The sequence below is a fragment of the Condylura cristata genome, unplaced genomic scaffold, assembly GCF_000260355.1.
Source record: "Condylura cristata isolate star-nosed mole 26May11 unplaced genomic scaffold, ConCri1.0 scaffold00013, whole genome shotgun sequence".
In the NCBI taxonomy this organism is placed as follows: Eukaryota; Metazoa; Chordata; class Mammalia; order Eulipotyphla; family Talpidae; genus Condylura; species Condylura cristata.
In genome coordinates this window covers 24,399,697-24,417,888 of record NW_004567114.1, presented here as the reverse complement: position 1 = coordinate 24,417,888, position 18,192 = coordinate 24,399,697, and the positions used below count along the sequence as shown (strand labels likewise).

General features: G+C 48.4%; 1 protein-coding gene across 2 annotated transcripts in view; it reads left to right on the top strand.

The window, feature by feature from the left end:
* Nucleotides 1-18,192, top strand: part of SMOC1 (SPARC related modular calcium binding 1) — a 138,590-nt gene that overhangs the window by 45,826 nt on the left and 74,572 nt on the right. For both annotated transcript variants that reach the window (XM_012724657.1, XM_012724656.1), the window contains exon 2: nucleotides 17,902-18,067. In XM_012724657.1, coding sequence (XP_012580111.1) covers nucleotides 17,902-18,067 — 166 coding nt within the window. The remainder of the gene's footprint in view (nucleotides 1-17,901; nucleotides 18,068-18,192) is intronic.

Here is an 18,192-nt window from a genome sequence, read left to right as displayed (position 1 = left end):
CGAAGTACTGCTGAGGGGAGCAGTGGGTGGGTCAGGAGAGGTCTGCCGCGCCATGTGGGTCAGCTCTCTGGCTGGGGAGGAACTCGTGCTGCGGTGGCTGTGATAGTTCATAGTGCTGACTTTCACCCTTGTACTGCCAGAGGGGTCCTGTTAGTGGTTTTGAAATTTTGGTTGTATATTTAAGTGTTTATAGCCTTAGTTAAATATATACATATTTTTTTTTCTTGGAACATCTGCACTAAAATAAAAGGATAGAATAGGTTGATGTATTTACAGTTCTTCATAACTTTTTGGCATTATTACTTCTAAGGCAGTTTTCTGGTGGAGCCCAAGATCCCAACAGATTTAGAGCTGGTATGGAGAATCTGTTTAAAGCAAAGAGAAACGTATCTTAAACATCTTCTTTGGGAATGCTTTCAAATGCATCAGCCTTAGGAGGGTATATTCCATGAAGCAAAGGGGAAATTTCGAAATTGTCTTTTTCTCTTCCTTACAAGAACTAGTTTCCTGTACAAGACTGAGCTCTCCAGCACCTGTCACCTGCAGCCCTGTGTTCCTGGCAGCCATGCCCCAGAGTCAATGAACCCTGAATACTGACATAGCCTGAAGACTCTAAGTACTTGAACAACTATGGGGCCCTAATAAGTCCTTCTTCCAGCAAATTTTCTGGCTTCTCTTTACAGTCAGTCTGTTCTGGACAGGAGTGGCATTGTCTTCTGTGGGAGACACTTTTTGCTGGGATTCAGACTACAAAGAAACTTCCCTAAGAAGTTTGCTCCACTCCGTGGCACACCCTTTTGGGCTCATCCTGGCTCTGAAGTCTGTGCCTGGAGCCCAACTCTCTAGCTTGATACCAAAGACCTAGAAGGAGACCATCTGCAAAACATCAACCACATCAACCACATCAACCTTGTGCCCAAAACCAGCACAGTGCCTGGCCCACGAATGGGTCACAGATTCTTACCCAATGGGTGCATCTGGCAAGCTGAGGATTTAGGCTACAAAACTACCTTGCAGGTGTTGATTTATTTTGCAAGGAAGTAAATGTAAAGGCATTTGTGTCCTCAAGGTCTTTCAGGATTGATGGGAGAGCAGGCCCTTCCTTCTTACTCATGCCTGAAGCTAGAGTTGCTTGCCTCTGAGGCCTTTTGCTTTGCCATGTAGTCTTCACTCCGCCCTGATTCCTTCAGATGATAGCAGGTGCACCACCCTCCCCAACCCTGTAGGCAGGTGGCTGATGAAGGGGCTTGTGTCTAGGAAGGGCTGCTGCTCCCTGCCAGCAAACTCTGTCACAGCACTTCTTTGGACTGGGAGATTCTAGTTCATTCTGAATCTAGAGGTTCAGAGTACCTTCTGCAGAGAAGGCAGGCCATGCCATCATAACTGCAAAAGGAAAGTAGGTGGACAAGAGTTGGCCCTCCCTTGTGGCGCAATTGGTTAGGATGCAGCACTGCAAGCTGGCCACAGCTGCTTCAATGCGAGGTCAATCCCTGTCCCTGGAAGTAACCCAAATGGCGCAGCAGACCTCTCCTGACCCGCCCACTGCTCCCCTCAGCAGTGTATTTCATTGATGTGCCTGTTCTGTTCCCCACTCTATCTCTGGTGAATACTCTTGCTGCCCCTGCACCTCTGGCCTGTACCCCAGTTCAGTATGCAAAAATAAATAAATCTTTAAAAATAAAAAAGACTGGCCCTCCCTGGTGGCGCAGCGGGTTAAAGCACAGCACTGAGAATCTAAAGCCGCTTCCGCATGAGTTCGATCCCCGCCTGCCCCGGAGGTGACCACATGGCGCGGCAGACCTCTCCTGACCCGCCTGCTGCTCCCCTCAGCAGTGTACTTCGTTGATCTGCCTGTTCTGTTTCCCACTCTGTCTCTGGTGAATCCTCTCACCACCCCTGATCCTCTTCTGTATGAATAAATAAATAAATCTTTAAAAAATAATAAAAAAATAAAAAAGACTTTTGCCTGCACAGATGTGGCTGAAATCACCTGTCCCACGGCCATTTGCTGTGATAGCTTATGAGAGCTCTGTGTGTGTGTGTGTGTGTGTGTAATGTAGAAGAACAGGAAAACAGATTGGACTCTGTGGATAATGAAGCCTTCTCCCACTTCCCTAAGCTTCTTTTAGTCCCTGGTTGGTGTGGGTCATTGACTTTCAGGCTTTGATGTTAATGGCTGACACCACAATTTGGGGTAGAGCTTTGGTGGCAACTATGCTTAAGAGACAGGTCACTATTTGAAGTTTTGTGTGCTCTTCTCCCACTCCCCTTTTAAAAACATGCATATTGTAGGAAACTTGGAAAATAAAGATAAGTGTGAAGGAAATAACCAACAAACCTATCTGTACGCCTACTCTTGGAGATAGCCACTGTTAACAGTTTTGGTCTATTTCCTCCTGGTATCCTCTCTCTGTGTAGTGGAAGATACACATTGTTGGGTCCTTGAACAACACAAGTTTGAACTGCCTAGGTCTGGTTACATCACATTTTTTTTTTTTTCAGTAAATGCAGTTGGCTCTCCATATTGGAGGTTCCATTTTCATGGAGTCATCCAGTTGCTAATAGGGTGGATGAGTTGTGCATGAGGAATTCTTGGATAAAGAGGGCTGACTATAGGGACTTGAACATCCTCAGATTTGGGCATCTGAAGGGGATTCTGAAACCAACCCGCAACAGATAGTAACAAATGACCGTGGTTAGGCTTTGGGGGTAGTCAAAGTTAGGTGTAGATTTTCAGATGCATGGGGAATGGTGCCCCTAATGTTGGCATTGCTCAAGGGTCAGTTGTATATCTGTGCATGCAAATTATATGCATATGTGCATGTATACACATGTACACACAGGTATATACACATAATTTGCGTGCACATGCATACACATATACATGCCTATCTATTTAGCTGCGCACACATTCGATATTCTGCTTTGGTTTGATTTCCCTTTATCTTATGAATATTTCCATGACCCTTTGGAGCCTGCACTAAAAAAAGCCTTTCGTGCTGTCTTTGAGGGCTTACACCTAGCACCTGAGAAGTTGTACCCTAGGGTGGAGCGAGCACGTTTGCTTGGTGTGGCCCGACTATCTCCCCGCCCATGACAGGGTCACACCTGTCTAGACCAAAATCAAAGATCCTCAAAGAGTCAAATACAGGATTTTAATTCTTAAAAGAAAGGTGCTCTGTGCCTAGGAACTAAAAGGGTTAGAAGACGGAAGAACTATTCTCTCTCTCCCTCCCTTAGGAGTGAGGCTTGCTTGGGTTTCCACCAATCTTCCATTCCCGCCTGCAGAATTTGACATGGTTTTATTTACTTTTCCTTGGCCCAGTTTGGATCAACAGGATTTCTCTCTTGCTCAGAACAGCCTCCCATTTGTGTGAAGTAAGACATGAGCCTGGGCTCTGGACTGCAGTCATTAATCCTTGTCTGGGTGCCGCAGTGGGGATTTTCAGCCCCAGATGGTCTGATAGCACCAGGCTTGACGTGGCACATGGTGACCCTGCATGGGCCAAATAATTTCTTCTTCTCTTTTTGTCTGCCCGTTAGTTTAAAGGGTGTGTGTGTGTGTGTGTGTGTGTGTGTGTGTGTGGCGCTTGCTTAGGTTAGTGTAGGTAATTGTGTCTCTGGCTCTCCAAAGCCCGGCACCAGGACAGCAGGATCTCATGCTGACAGTGGAAATAGCAGTGAAAGGAAACACAGTCTAAGCACACAGTCCCCACATAACTCAGTGATATAGCAAGACTGGGATTTCCTCTTTTGTTTGTTTTAGTCTGTTCTTCCTCAGCTTTCATCCCCAGGGCTTAGCGCTGTGAGGGAGTGGATTTCCTCAAGTGCTATGGATAAAGTGTTTCTTCCTCTGTTATCTCCCTTGTCAATGTAAATCGCTTCACTCCCTGAGAGGTTACGAACATGAGCCTGTACGTGCCCTAGTCGTTTGCCCAAATGAAACGGGTATTACAATGACATTTTCCTTGGTGAGAATCCCACAACATTGAAAGCGCACAGTTTCTCCATTTAGTTATTATAGAACCAGGCCACTAATTTCCCGGGGCTGGGAGGATGCCTTTTCTTCCTACAATGGTTAGAATGTGTGTGGAAGTCTATTATCTTGGGTGAACTCTGGTGAGAGCTGTTTGGGCCCCTCGGTGTTGATGAGGGGAACAGTAAGTAGAAGAAACTAAAGGACTCACTGCAAAATACGGGAAAGGACAAAGGTCCTCTAAGGTCAGGAGTGACACAACAGCAGCACCAAGTCCCAAGTGGTGGGCTTGTGAGGCTGAAGGTGGCCCTCCAGCTAGGTGAGACAGGAGGCTCAGCTCCAGCAGAGGCTGCCTGTCAGGGGTAAGAGGCTTAGTCCCGAAGGGGGCCTTTGGGCCTTCACTGGGATGCTGGGGACGGCTGGTGTGAGGGCTGGCGGCAGGAAGCTTGCTGCGTGGGGCTCATCTGGCACAAGTGGCCCACTGTAGGACACTGTAGGAGGGTGTGTCCATCACAACTTCTGTGGTGGTGAGGTCGACTAAATAGGGTCTCCATTCAGCTCCTTTGAGATCACAACACACTGTGACACTGAAGGCGTGACATCTGACAGGGTGGAGCAAATCCTAGAGGAGAGGAAAGTAGAGTTCCAGAGCTGTTGTTTTTGCAAGTAACTTAGCTAGTAGCTAATGTTCTCCGTCAACATTGTCGACCCTGGATTCTTGAACAAAAGCGAGTCACCATGCCCTTAAAGGGTTACTTCCTCGGGGCTCCTGCGAGTGTGCATGTGAGCAGTGTGTGTGCAGACTTGCTTGTGTGTGTCCATTCTGGAAAACTGGCCTTGGCAAATTCTTCCTAAGTTTGGGGTTCCTTGTTCTGAGTCCTACAGCTTGCGAAGTGGGACCCTCCTTTCCATTAGCATCTGTTTTTTAAAAATTGTATTTTTTTTTTTTTTGCTGTAAAGCTAGTTTATAACACTGTCTATGATTTAGAGGTACAGGCTTGCACCTCTTGGGGTGCACCAAGGCACCCGATCCCCCGACACCCCCCCACCCCGGCTCCTCACCTCCCTCTCTAGCAGCCTCAGTTCTGCAGTCAGATTTCTCGGGCTTATTTGCATTTGGTTTTGACTTTTCCTTTATAGTCCACGTATCAGTGAAATCATCTGGGATTTGTCTTTCTCCTCCTGACTTATTTTGCCTAGCATAGCCCCCTCCAATTCCATCCATGTATGAACACCTCTTCTTATAACTGGTGTTTCTAAGCCTTTTCTGTGTGATTGCAAAATGGTGCAAAGTGGTTTACCTTGACTCCCAAACTACTGTGACTCCAGGACCCTCATCTGCTCAGGCAGCAATCCCCCTTTGGGGGCCAATCCTTTTTTGGGGGTGCTTTAAATATTTCCATAAAGTAGTCATAATTTTCCCCATTGCCCAGAGGAATCTCATTTCTGGCAGTGCCCATCCTGAGAACACCTGCATCTGTGCCAATGGAACTGTCTCCAGCTGAGGCCAAAGCTGCTGAGCTTTGCCAGAGCAGGGCTAGGTTTCGTGCTGAGGTGGGGAAAGGACCTGCCTCATTCCTGAGTCTCTTTGTCACCCAGCCCTGAAATAGCTCTGTCTGAGCCTAGAATTTCTCAAAGTGATCTTGACTCCCTTGAACACCCTTTCAGGTCCTGTACCTTCCACTTTGCCCAGCATCTCACCAAGACTCCTGTAGAAACAATCCCAGCCCAGACGGGTTCTGTCACTGCTCAGCCCCCATGGGGCAGGCTCAGGACCACCCCCACCACTGACTTCTTCAATCATGACCCCAATCCTGACCAACCTGCGCTCATGCCCCTGCCTGCAGGACACACGTACATGTCACTGGACACAGAGCTGCTCCTGAAGCGGGCGTCGTGACGGGCAGGGCCAGCGCCCTCAGGACAAGTGTCTGCCCCACTGCTAAGCGTCTCAGTGCCGTGCTAGATAGCTCTGTTCTTAGAGCCTGGGGCCTGCCACTGGGCAGAGCCTGTGTGAATGGTCACAGTAACCTTGCAAGGAGCCACTGGCCTTGCAGGATTCAATTGCTCCTGCCAGGAAGAGAGGCAGAGCTGTTAGCCAGCCACCCAGAGGTGTGTGCAGGAGGTTGGGCTGGGCACTCAGAACAAATGGGTCTCCCGGGTCACCTTCCCGTGCTTTTTGCTTTGCACTGAGTCTGAGCTCTCTCGCAACCCACAACCTCTTGCTTGCACCCCCCAAGACAAGACCATTTTGCTGCTCCTGTTGATGCCATCAACTTGACCTGTCATTTTTTGTGTGTGTTAGTGGGCTGGGCGAGTTGAAAAAAATCTGGGTGCTGGTTCCTGGAGCCTTCTCCGTTTATTTGCTTTGGAGTGAGGGGAGGTAAGGTTGGAGGGATGAGGGTGAGGGACAAACAGCTTTCTTCCTGTGCTCCCTCTGAGCTCTGCTGGCTAATATTTAGTCAACGGGGAGCACACGCAGGGGACAAAAATCAGGGCTGTCCCCTGGTCAGAAGGCTGATGCCCTGCTGGAGATCAGGCAGGACTGAAACCTGTATGGTTCACTCTTTCAAAAAAATCTTTTTACCTCCATGTGGCTCCATTTCTCCTTCTTGCCAACGTGCACGTCTGTGCACCCCACCTGTCCTCGCCTCGCCTCGTGGAGCCCTACAGGGCTGTGGTGGGGTGCATTGAGTGCTCCCACGGAGCACTAGCCCCCTCTCTCCAGATGTTTGGTTCTGGTGCTTTTGTCTCATTCTCTTGCTTTGGATCCCATGTGGCGTCCTTGCTTTCCTGCTACCCCGTTCCTAGGGAGAAGACGGGGTGTGTATGGATCCCTGGCTGCCGCTCTGACGTGGCTCCTCACTCACCTTCCCTGGCTTGGACTGCTTGGACTGCTGACCAGGCCGCAGCAGTGGGGCCAGACTTACCCACGGGACACCCAGCCACTTCCGTGGTCCCAGATTCCCCTCGGTCTCCATTTCTCCTGCTCTGTTCCGCTGTGCTGACCCCCGAGTTAGTCTCTGTGGTCTTTTATACCCCTGCTGGGCTAAAACTTAGGTCTGATTTTGTCATTCATTTCTTTCACTGGTTTCTGGGTCTTTAAAAAAGACAAATGGGAGTTTTTGAGACCCTCCCTGACCTCAGCCCCTCAAACTCAAACCCCAGTTTGGATTGAGAACTTTATTTCTCCTGCCAATGGTCACTTTTTTTTTTTTAATCTATTTATGCATCCAGAACTGGGGTACAGGCCAGAGGTGCAGGGGCGGTGAGAGGCTTCACCAGAGACAGAGTGGGGAGCAGAACAGGCAGATCTACGAAGTACACTGCTGAGGGGAGCAGCGGGCGGGTCAGGAGAGGTCTGCTGCACCATGTGGTCACCTCCAGGGCAGGCGGGGATCGAACTCATGTGAAAGTGGCTTAAGCTTCTTAGTGCTGTGTTTTAACCTGCTGCGCCCCCAGGGAGGGCCCAAATGGTCACTTTTAAGCTATCTTTTGAAATGAATTTGTCTCTTTGCTTTTGTGTACTTGTTTACGATGCCCTTCAGACCTCTCTCCCTGCCTGTGGAAATCCCTTACAACCCAGGCCCGAGCCCCTTCTCTGAGCACCTCCCGGGTCTTGCCAGTCTGAATTAAACGGTTACTCTGACCCCACAGAACCAAGTTGCCTCCTCTGTTCTGGCCCCAGCTCAGCCCAGTTATTCTTGGCTTCCCCACCCTCCACTTTCTCACGTCTGGGAATTTCTAGTTTCCCCTTTCAAATATTCTTTCCTTTTTTCTGCTTATGTCTCAGTCTTTTCTTCTTGGTTGCTGGCTTCTAAAAGGTAGCTCCTATGGAGTTGCATCCATGTCAGGCTTTGCTACTAGAGCAGCTGGTGGGGGCAGGGCCTTTGCTCTTATTTATTTTCATAACCCCACTGCACCTAGTGTGATGACTGGTAATGAAGGGCGGGGTGGCGGGTGGTGGTGGGGTGAAGAAATCTCCAGAAACCTCTTTGAGCACTTATGGGAGGTCTGATATGACCTTCAAAACAAACATTCTTTGGGGTGACTTTTGCTTTATGCCTGCCTTTTATTTTAATTAAGATATGGTTTGCACACAGTACACTTCACCCTTTTTAGGTGTAGACTTTTAGGACTTTAAAGAAGTTTAGGTAGTAGCACAACCACCCTGACAGTCAAGACACAGACTGCCTCAGCACTGCCATCGCTCTGCGCCTTCTCTTCTCCCTCCAGTCCCTGGCAATCACTGGTCTGATGTCCATCTCAGTCGCTCTTACCTTTCCCGAAATGCCATACAAATGGAGCCTTACAGTGTGTGGCTCTTTGAGTCTGGCTCCTTTCACTTAGAAGAATGCTTCATATTTTGTAAACCTGATGGCCTGGCCTGCAACCCACCCTTGTATGCACCTGCCTTTCTAACAGACTGGCCTGGACCTGGCTGGGAGGGTGGGGGTGGGTGCTCTGTGCCTGGGATGCTTCTGAGTCAGCCCTGCCTCTGAACTTTGTTGTGTTCTCTTTGGACCTGGGGGTCTCAGCTGCTTTGTCAGACCCACTGACACCCTCCCCTGCCCCCTGACAGTGGCACCTGGGGTAAGCCAGCCTTCTCCCCTGGGACCTGACCCGTCATCCTGTAGCTGTGGAGGGCACAGTGGAGGAGGGAAGCTGAGTGGACGGGGTGGGGTGACCAGTAAATCCCTCCCTTGGGGAGGGGGTGGGGGAAGGGTGACGAAGGTCAGACCTCTCCTGGCTAAAACAACAGAAGTGGTTCCAGCTGCCGAACAGCTGGAGGGGGATGTCTGCTTTCCCTCAGCAGCGTGAAAAGCCCTTTAATCGGGGCGTGCTGTTGTCAAGCCCCACCGTGAGGTGTGCAGAAGAAGAGCAGACGCCGATGCCACGTCGCTGGCAGCCCTTCCCTTCCCTTTGACCTCCCTTATCTCCCCTCCTCCATCTTCCTAGTCCCACGCTGAAGCCTCCAGACCCAGGCCTCCTCTGCACCTGTGTAAATGCAGTGGTTGTGGGGTCAGGCAAGGGTGAGGGCGGGCTGGCAGAAATTGGGATGTGGGTGTTCAATGCAGATGATGGATTGGCTGGTGGGGGTGAGTGATGGTTTAATGTGAAACTGCTCTTGGCTCCCAGAGACGCAGTTCGACTTTGCAGATGGGGAAGTGAACGACAAGAGGAGGACAATCCCTGGCCGGCCGAAGTAAGAGGCTGGCAGCAGCCTGACATCTGGAATGCGGGTCTCCACGTTTGTTGCAGGCGCTGGCTCCAGGAGCGGCCCCCTGCCCCCACCTACAATAGCAGATTTATCTCCTGAGATGCTATTTAGTGCTTAACTTCCCACAACTTGAGCTGGACTCTCGCTTATGAACTTAATGGGGAAAATAGCCTTCATTTAAGAAAGTTCTCTTTGCTTCCAGAGCCTTTCTCATCCCCTGTCCACCGAGGGGCAACACCCAGAGCTAACAACAGAGAAACTTCTACGGCTTGGGAGTCTCAGGCTTGGCACTTAGTATCCGGCACTGGTGGAGGCAGTGTGCGTGGTAGAAAGGATCTGGGCATTGGAAGTCAGACTTAGGGCAGCCCCTGCATTTACATTCACCTTGCTGAGCATGGGTTTCTTCCTCATTCATTCGATCAATGCATACTCACTGAGCACCGGCTTTGGCAGTGTCGCACCCAGATCTTGGTTCCTGTCTGCAGGGAGCTTCCAAATGAGTGGGAATGGTGGGCAAGAAGCTAGTCATTTGCTTGCAGTTGTGCAGGCCACAGTGGGCTGGAGGAGTTACAGAGGCTCATCACAAGTCCTGACCTACTCAGAAAGTCAGTTCCCAAGAGGCAGCTTTGACACTGAGAGTGGAAGGAGGGGTAGGAGCTATGAAGCTCGGTCCAAGGAGAAGAGCCATGAACCAGGTCCTAAGGCATGAAGGAGCAGGGTCATGGGCTAATGATTTCTGCCCAGCTGGGCACCTGTTACCTACCAGCAGGCCTACGCGGAGGGAGCATGCTCCTTCCCATTCCTCTGAGTAGGCGTTTGCAGGCTGCGGTGGGAAACTCACCACTGTTTACATTTATTCGATGGAAAAATAAATGTAGAGTGTCAAAATTTGATTTATAAATGAGTCTATTTTATCGTCTGACTGTTCTTTAAACTCAAGTGTGAGCATATGGCAGCTGCTGGAAATACCAGGTGCTAATTACACTGGCTGTTAAATGATCAGCGTTTCCTACCTTGATATATGCTCACTTCAGCCTCAGCAAGTGGGGGCATCTCAGATTACTGCCTGGCTGATGGGTGAGGTGACTTATCTACAAGGTGGTGGGAAGGGTCCCTGGAGAGCAGCAGGAGACTATTCTCAGGTGAAGACAACTCCTTGGGAGGAGTCCTGTGGCCACAAATGATGGGGTCTCTTACAGCCCTTCAGGATGTTTTCCTCAGTGACTTAGGGTCCCCCCTCCTCCATCCTTGGGCTTAAGGGGAAAACACTGTGTATATTATAGATGTTCCTTAAAGGAAAAAAATAAAGAAAAACCAGCTTCCATTACTCTGTGCAGATGAGAGCTTTAGCTTCTGGTGGCAAAGAATATCTCTTTTCACAATAAGTGCTAAATAAGGAGTTTCTTATCTAGGATGTATTTTAGTTAAGATTTGATGTTCATTTTTCAAGCATGCATTGAATAATTGCTTTAGATCAGGATTTGTGTTGGGGTCTGCACAAATAGAGGGGAATAAGGTCCAGTCTTCTGCAGGTGTGTAAGAATATGACACTTGTATACTGAGGGGTTTGAAGGGAGAATCAGCAGTAGTATAGAGGTTAATGTTGCTGTTTAAAACATTTCCTTTAAAGGTGACAGCTTCTGTGGCAGTGGAATTTGAACTCAGGTTGGGGGGGCAAGGTGGCTAAGATTCAAACATCTAGGCAAGAGATAACGGAATGAACGCATTCCAGGTAAGAGTAGAAAGTGTGTGGGAGAGAGAGAGTCAGCCAATCCCCAGGCATTTCAGCCACACTAGCCAAGGCACTGGTAAATAAAGTTGCGGTGTATATTCTAACTCCAGTTAAGTTCCCAATCAAATGAAGCCAAATGTGTTACCTCAGATAACACCAAGTACAGCAGAAGAATCTCCCAGCCAAGCCCAGCCAACATGTACAGTTGAGAAAAAAATTGTTTGAAGTCACTATGTTTAGGGGTGGCTTGTTTAATAACAACAGATAAATGAAATAAAAATGTTAATAGTGAATATTGGAGGATGCGTTACACATGCATTTATTAAGAAAAAAAAAACAAAAAACAAAAAACTGTTACAGGGTAACCCCAATGTGAACTGGGTTGAGCTGAATGTGGGTGCTCACCCATGTGCTTTAAAAGGACTTATAATGAGATTCAATTACAGGCATACACCCAAAAGGTTAATAAAGGGTTTAATTACAAAAAGGGGAAGTGAAGAGAGGAATAACCCAGGAAGAGAGAGAGGGAGATATATTGGTGAATGTATGCTACCAGTTCCACTGCGCTGGGACCCCAATAGCAAGCTGGAGGCTGGCAAAAAACCAACCCTCAAAGGCCCACATGTCTCTGGTTATATACCATGCCTGGCTGCTTGACTCCACCCTTAGTTCCCAGCTGTTCTCCGTTTGGTGATGACATGATAGGATCTCTTTGGTTTGGGGTGGGGGTGGAGTCTATAAAACCTGAGTTTGTGGAGTTTGTTCAGGATATTCTCCCCCGCCCCATCCCCAACAAAACCCTCATATTAAAATGGAGCTTGGGGCCTCTCTTGTGGCATAGGGGTTAAATCTCAGTGCTATCACTACTAAGGCCTGAGTTTGATCCCTGACCAATAAGGTGACCCACATGGCATGGCAGACCTCTCCTGTGTCTCCTGCTACTCCCCTCAGCAGTGTATTTCAGCCAATCTACCTGTTCTGCTTCCCACTCTGTCTCAGGTAAATCCTCTCACCCCCTGCACCTTTAGCCTGTACCCCAGTTCTTCTGTGCATAGATAATAAATAAATCTTTAAAAATAAATAAATAAGTCATGTTTGACTTGTGACTTTTGAGTGTGCTATCATAAGAGGGAAAGTGACTTGCTTTAGCTTCTTAGTGCTGTGCTTTAACCCGCTGCACCACCAGGGAGGGCCTGAGGGAAAGCCACTTGCTTCTTTGAATTTCCAAGCCCAGTGCATGTGCCATGACTCCTGCTGCCTCTTATACCTTTAGGAAATAAGGAGTGATATGCATATTATCAGAAAAAGACCCATGCAGAGCTCTAGATACTGGTTAAATCAGCACAAGTACAGGTGCGACCAACTCCATATTGTAAAGAATTGAACATCTACTCCCAGCAGGAACGTTCGGCTGCCTCTGCTCTTCCCTATATTGTCATGGAAACTTGGCAGTTGGTCAAACCTAACACAGCTTGTGGTATTGGAGAGGTCTCTCTGAGAAAAGTCAGGGCTGGGTGCACCTTCTACTCTGCTGGAAATGGAGGGACCAGCATGTGTGTCTTTCAGACTACCCCTTTCAGAAGGAATTCTTAGTCTCACAACGATTCCATCTACCCCACCCCCACCTCTTCTATGCTGAAGACAGCGCCCGATCAGTAGCTTGCTTTTCCAATAGGAAGGAGGGATTGTTTATATGTATTTCAAGTACTTGTCCTACTTTACTAATGTGAGCAGAACACAAAATGCTGTGTGTTTGCTTTGGAATCATTTACTCCCCAAGGAGCGAGGGTGGGTGTAGGAAAAGATTACACACACACAATGGTCCCGGCCCCTTTTGTTTGGTTTCTGTGTTACGAAATCATATTTAACATCATTATTTGTTTTTGTTGTCCTTCGGTTAGGAAGAAGGAAGGGAATGTATGTGAGCACTTTTTGAAAATATTGTTGCTCCCTAGAGAGAAATGGTCAGCGTTCGCCTGCTCGGGGCAATGGCTTGCCCTACCAGCACCGAACATTGCCACTCTAAATGGTTGCTCTTGGGTCCATCGTAGACTTCTGTGGCCCAGGGTTCAAGACCTGTAGCACAACTGAGACTCTGAGTTTCGCCTGTGTGCCCAGAGGACTGACCCAGCTCATGGGCCTGTGCTGGGGGCTTGTAGCTTGTCCTCCTGTCTCCCACAGAAGAGTGCAAAAAGCTGCCTTTGTGATTCTAGGTGAACAGTGATGAACTCCTACTGTTGACCCATAAGTAATAAACTGAGTTGGTGTCCAGCTTCAAAATGTAGAAATTGCCCTCAAGACCTGAATCCTTCCTTTTCCCTGGATGCAGTCAGTTAGCTCTTGAATATGGTAGCCACCACCACCTCTGCTCTTGCAAATTTAGCTAACTGAAAACTTAGTCCTTCCATTGCATTAACTCTGCAGTTTAAACCAATTGTATCTTAGTGCTCAAAGGCCACATGCGCCTGTGGCATCACTGCAGAAAGTTCTACTGGCTGGTGGGGCTGCAGCCCTGCAGAGCCCCTAGGAAGGGCCATTCTCTTGGTTCTGCAGCATCCTGTTGACTTGCAGTGTGGCCAGTATCTGCCTGTTTGTTGTCTCTACCTAGAGTTCAAGTTCCCTGAGGGCGGGACTGTGCTGGTTGTGTCTGTCTCCCATGCCTCAGCCAGTGCTGGCTTATTGGGGCCCACTTGTTAAGTCATGGATGGGCAGCTGAACAAGCGGTGTTTGTGGCCCCAAAGTAATATCTGCAGGTCCCTGGAGACTTGGGTGATGCCAGTAGGGCAGACTCCCTCGATGAAAAGTCTGCTTTATACAGACCATTACCTTTTGGGAAAGAATCACAAACACACTGTTCCTAAAACAGATGAAAGAGACAGCACAGATAATTGAAAATGGTTTTTTTTTTAAAGATTTATTTATTTATTCATACAGAACTGGGGTACAGGCCAGAGATGTGGAGGGTGAGAGGATTCACCAGAGACAGAGCGGGGAGCAGAACAGGCAGATCGATGAAGTACACTGCTGAGGGGAGCAGTGGGTGGGTCAGGAGAGGTCTGCCACGCCATGTGGTCACCTCCGGGAATCGAACTCATGTGGAAGCAGCTTTAGATTCTCAGTGCTGTGCTTTAACCCGCTGCGCCACCAGGGAGGGCCTGAAAATGGTTTTTAATGAAGGTCCCATGTTGTCCTGGAATTTGCTTGTTGGCTTCAGGGACCCATACTTTCTAGATGGAGTCTTAGGGAGTACTTCCGAAGCAGGAAGGAAGTCCTTGTGTTGGGGTGCGTGGGGCTTCTGAAGCTCTTTAACCTGTTTGCAGACTGAGTGTACCCTTAGTTGTTGAGCTGGTCTCTGGCACAGCTGCCCTTGTGTCTCTGTGGCCCCCAGCACGCCATTTCCAAAGCAAATTTATGGCCTGTGGTTCAGTACCGGGATGATGCCTGCAGCTTTCCTCTCCCTTGAGCTGTGGAAGATACACAGGCCAACCTCCTTTAGTTTGAAAGGAAGTTCTTTGTTGATCCTTCTTTTTGAAAGGCAATAAGAGGTCTTGGAAGAGTTTCTTTCTAGGACTTAACCTGCCTAGAGCACAGGGCTGTCTTATCTGAATTTTCAGCAACTGGTGTCTGGCATAGAGAAGGCTCCTGGTAAATAGTTTCTGACTTTGTAAATCCAGTTTTGCAATTGGATCAAGTTCCTATTTGCACTGTTACTCTGTGATAATGGAAGGCAGTGTTGTAGAGTGGCTGGAAGCATGGCTTGGCAGCCGGACCATGGGGCTCAATCTCACCACTGACACACAGATGCTGTTTAACCTTGGGAAAGTCACCTAACTTCTCTGAGCTTTAGCTTTCTCATCTGTAAAATGAGGATTGTAACATTCTGTGTCATCGTGAAGATTAAATTAGTTAATATTTTGTAAGTGCTATGCAATTACCAGATCTCATTATTTCTGCGCTTCAGATTTAAGTTCTGGCTACTAAATGTGTGACTGAGGATGAGTCCATGGCTTTCCAGGCCTTAGAAGGTATAGATATTCTCTTTTTTGTGTTGTCATGAACATAAAGGGAAAGCTGTGCCTGGCTCCTGTTGATCCATGTGGCAAAATACCCTCTCAGATAGGTCTGGAAAGCAGGGTCTTATTTCAGATGATGGCCCAGATTTCCCTGGACAGGGAGAGTCGTTGTGATATGCTGGACAGCCTGGAGGCTGTGGGTGCTTGGAAGCTTGGCTATTAGTTCCACTTGTGTTCTGCTTTCACCAGGCAGGTCTGGCTGCATTTTAGAAACATAGACAGACTAGAAATGGTTCTGAAGGGGTCATAAAGCCAGGAAATGAGACTTGGGGGTGGGGAGTGGCCTAGTGACCCCCGGGGGTGCCAGTATCCTGGGAAGCCAGGCTGTCACATTGCACCAGCTGATTTGGGGATATTTCCGTGTGGGAGATGCTGCTTTAGGGTTGTGTTCATCATAGCGTTGGCTACATGCTGGGGATGTGTTCGCAAGTAAAATAGACATTAAATAGACATTTGCTAAATTAAAATAAACATTTGTTCTTGGGTTGTGCCAATTCAGAACTCCACTGAATCAGTTCACACAAATATAGTTATCAGCACAAACTATGTTAAGTGCCACGAAGGAGAAACGAGCTGTGAGAGCGCGTTTCAGGGAACACGTCCTACCCGTGAGAGTCAGGGAAAGGCTCCTGGAAGATGACGGCAGCCAAGATCTCAAGTAGGGGGTGGGAGGGAAGGGAAAAAGGACAGTATGTCCAAGACCTGGAGGTAACAGCAACTGATGCTCATTTGGGAACTGGAAAGCAGGCCAGTGTGCTTCACCAGCGGGGAGCAAGCAGGCACCTCGCAGTAAGAGCCGAGGCAAGAGAGATTCTGCCAGGCCTGAGAGACCATGCGGAGGTCTCCAAGGACAGACACCCTGTCACTTTGAGCAGGGACAGCCTGAGGGATGTTGCGGTCAGGGACCCTGCACAGCAGGGTTGAGGTGTGGATTGTCCCCCTCTGTGGCCCCTTCAGGTCTTTCCTCTTCCATGGGGCAACCTGGGAGGTGGGGAGCTAGAATGTGATGCTCTAGAAGACCGATCTTTACCTGGACACATGATTCTATCATGCGACACTATCAGGCCATTTCCTTGTGGGTTTTGGGTGCAGGAGTCCAGGAGACTCTGAAGAGGGAGTCAGTTGCCCCTACTGACGAGGCTCCAGCCCTCAACTGCTCCCTCTCTGTGCTGAGCAGCCAGTACCCAGGCTTGAGGTCAATGGAAGGGCTGATTTTAGAGCTGGGAGGAAGTGTGTGTGGACAGGCTCAAGCCCTCTTGAATTTGTTCAGGATGGAGTATGTGTTTCCAGCACTGCCTTGAAGGTACTTCCCTTTGCTCTTCTGGAAAAGGGTCAACAGGTGCCCATCTGTTTGCATCACACAAAAGACCAGATAATAGGACTGAAACAAGTGTTACTGACACACCTCTATGACTATTCAGTCAACTCTGGCCAAAGACCAGAGCTGTGCTCAGGATCTCACCATGCATTACCAGGGGGCTTCCATTCTCTCAGCCCACACTGATGCATAGCCTGCAGTGCCAGAGCTCTGCTCATCGTGCATTCTAACCAGGGATCATTAAACAGAGCTTTGTGGACTAAACGACCCAATGATGGTTATCTAACTCTAATATGTAGTTGTTATCAGGGGTTCACTGATAAAGGGGTTCATGGTTACTTACATAAGTTTGGGAGATGGTTCATGGCTACATAAGTTCATGCCCCTTGATCTGGTTATCTATTGTGGTATAACAACACACCACAGAATGTAATGACTTAAAAGATTCAATATTATCCCTCACAGTTCTGTGGTTGACTGGCCTCTGTTGGGCGAATCTCACTTGGGGTCTCTTGTGCAGTTACTTCTCACCTCTCTTAGTGGCATGGGCATTTCTCTGTGCAGCTTCACCGCATGCTGGCGAGGGCTTCCTCACAGTATGGTGGTCTCACTTAGGGTTGTTGGGCTTTTTATATTTCTACCAGAGTGAGTGGGGCAAGATGCCTGGGAGGAAAGACTGCTTTGTTCAGAAGTCCCAAACGCCATTTCTACTGTGTTTTATTGGTTAAACAAGCTACTGAGGCTAGACCAGACTTAAGTGGAGGGAATTAGATTCCACCACCCTGTGGGAAGATTAGCTAAGAATCTGCAGCTATCTTAGATTTACTGTTCCTCACGGGGATCCACATTGCATGAGAATGTCTCAAAGTTATCTGAGAAGTTTTGTAATTAAGAACTTGTTTAATCCAGCACTTTCCAAGCTGATTATTGGTGTGACTTTTGGGTCAGGAAAATCCCTTTCTCACAGATAACCACTTAAATTGTATTCTGTCAGGAAGCAAAGGTCAAAAATGGAAGAGTTGTAGATTTGGGGCTCAGAACTACTTTCTGACAAAAAGATATATATTTCAAGGATGGGATTCCTGATCTGTAGAAATGATCCCTGAAAGTATAATCTTCCAAGGATGGGATCAAAAATTGCTAGTGAGTTCCTAACTTGGGGATGGACCCAAATAGAGGTCACATGAGCCTTTGCTTAGATAGAGGGGCCCAAGCCTTGATTTGACCTCTGACTGATCTAAGTTCAAATTCAGCCTCCACCACTTAAAGCTTTTGCAACACAGGCCAAGGTCCTCTTGGTGTCAATTTCCTAATCTACAGAATAAATAGTTCCTATTCTGTGGGGTTGTTACAAGGACCAATGAGACCTTGCTTGTGAATTACTTACTACAGTTCCTGTCAATGCTCTGTACACACTAGACATGATTTTCGCTCTTGTAATGTATAGAGAATGCCTTCCTTGGTTAGCTTTTGTGGTTGCTCTCCTAGGGTTTTTTAGGACTTGATTCTCAAGGGTAAAGCGCTATTATAAGTCATGGACTCACCCCTACTTTTCTCACCCTTTCACTTTTTCCAATCCAGTTTCTCATAAGTGATCGTGACCCTCAGTGCAACCTCCACTGCTCCAGGACTCAACCCAAACCCATCTGCGCTTCAGACGGCAGGTCCTATGAGTCCATGTGTGAGTACCAGCGGGCCAAGTGCCGGGACCCAGCACTGGGTGTGGTACATCGAGGTCGATGCAAAGGTGAGTGTGTAGCCCTCCTCCACCACAGCTCCCAGGTACCACAGCTCCCTGCTGGTGCCATCCTCACGCAGGGTGGGGGGGAGCTTGGAATGAGTCTGTTCTGTCAGTGTGCTGTCCTATCCTTC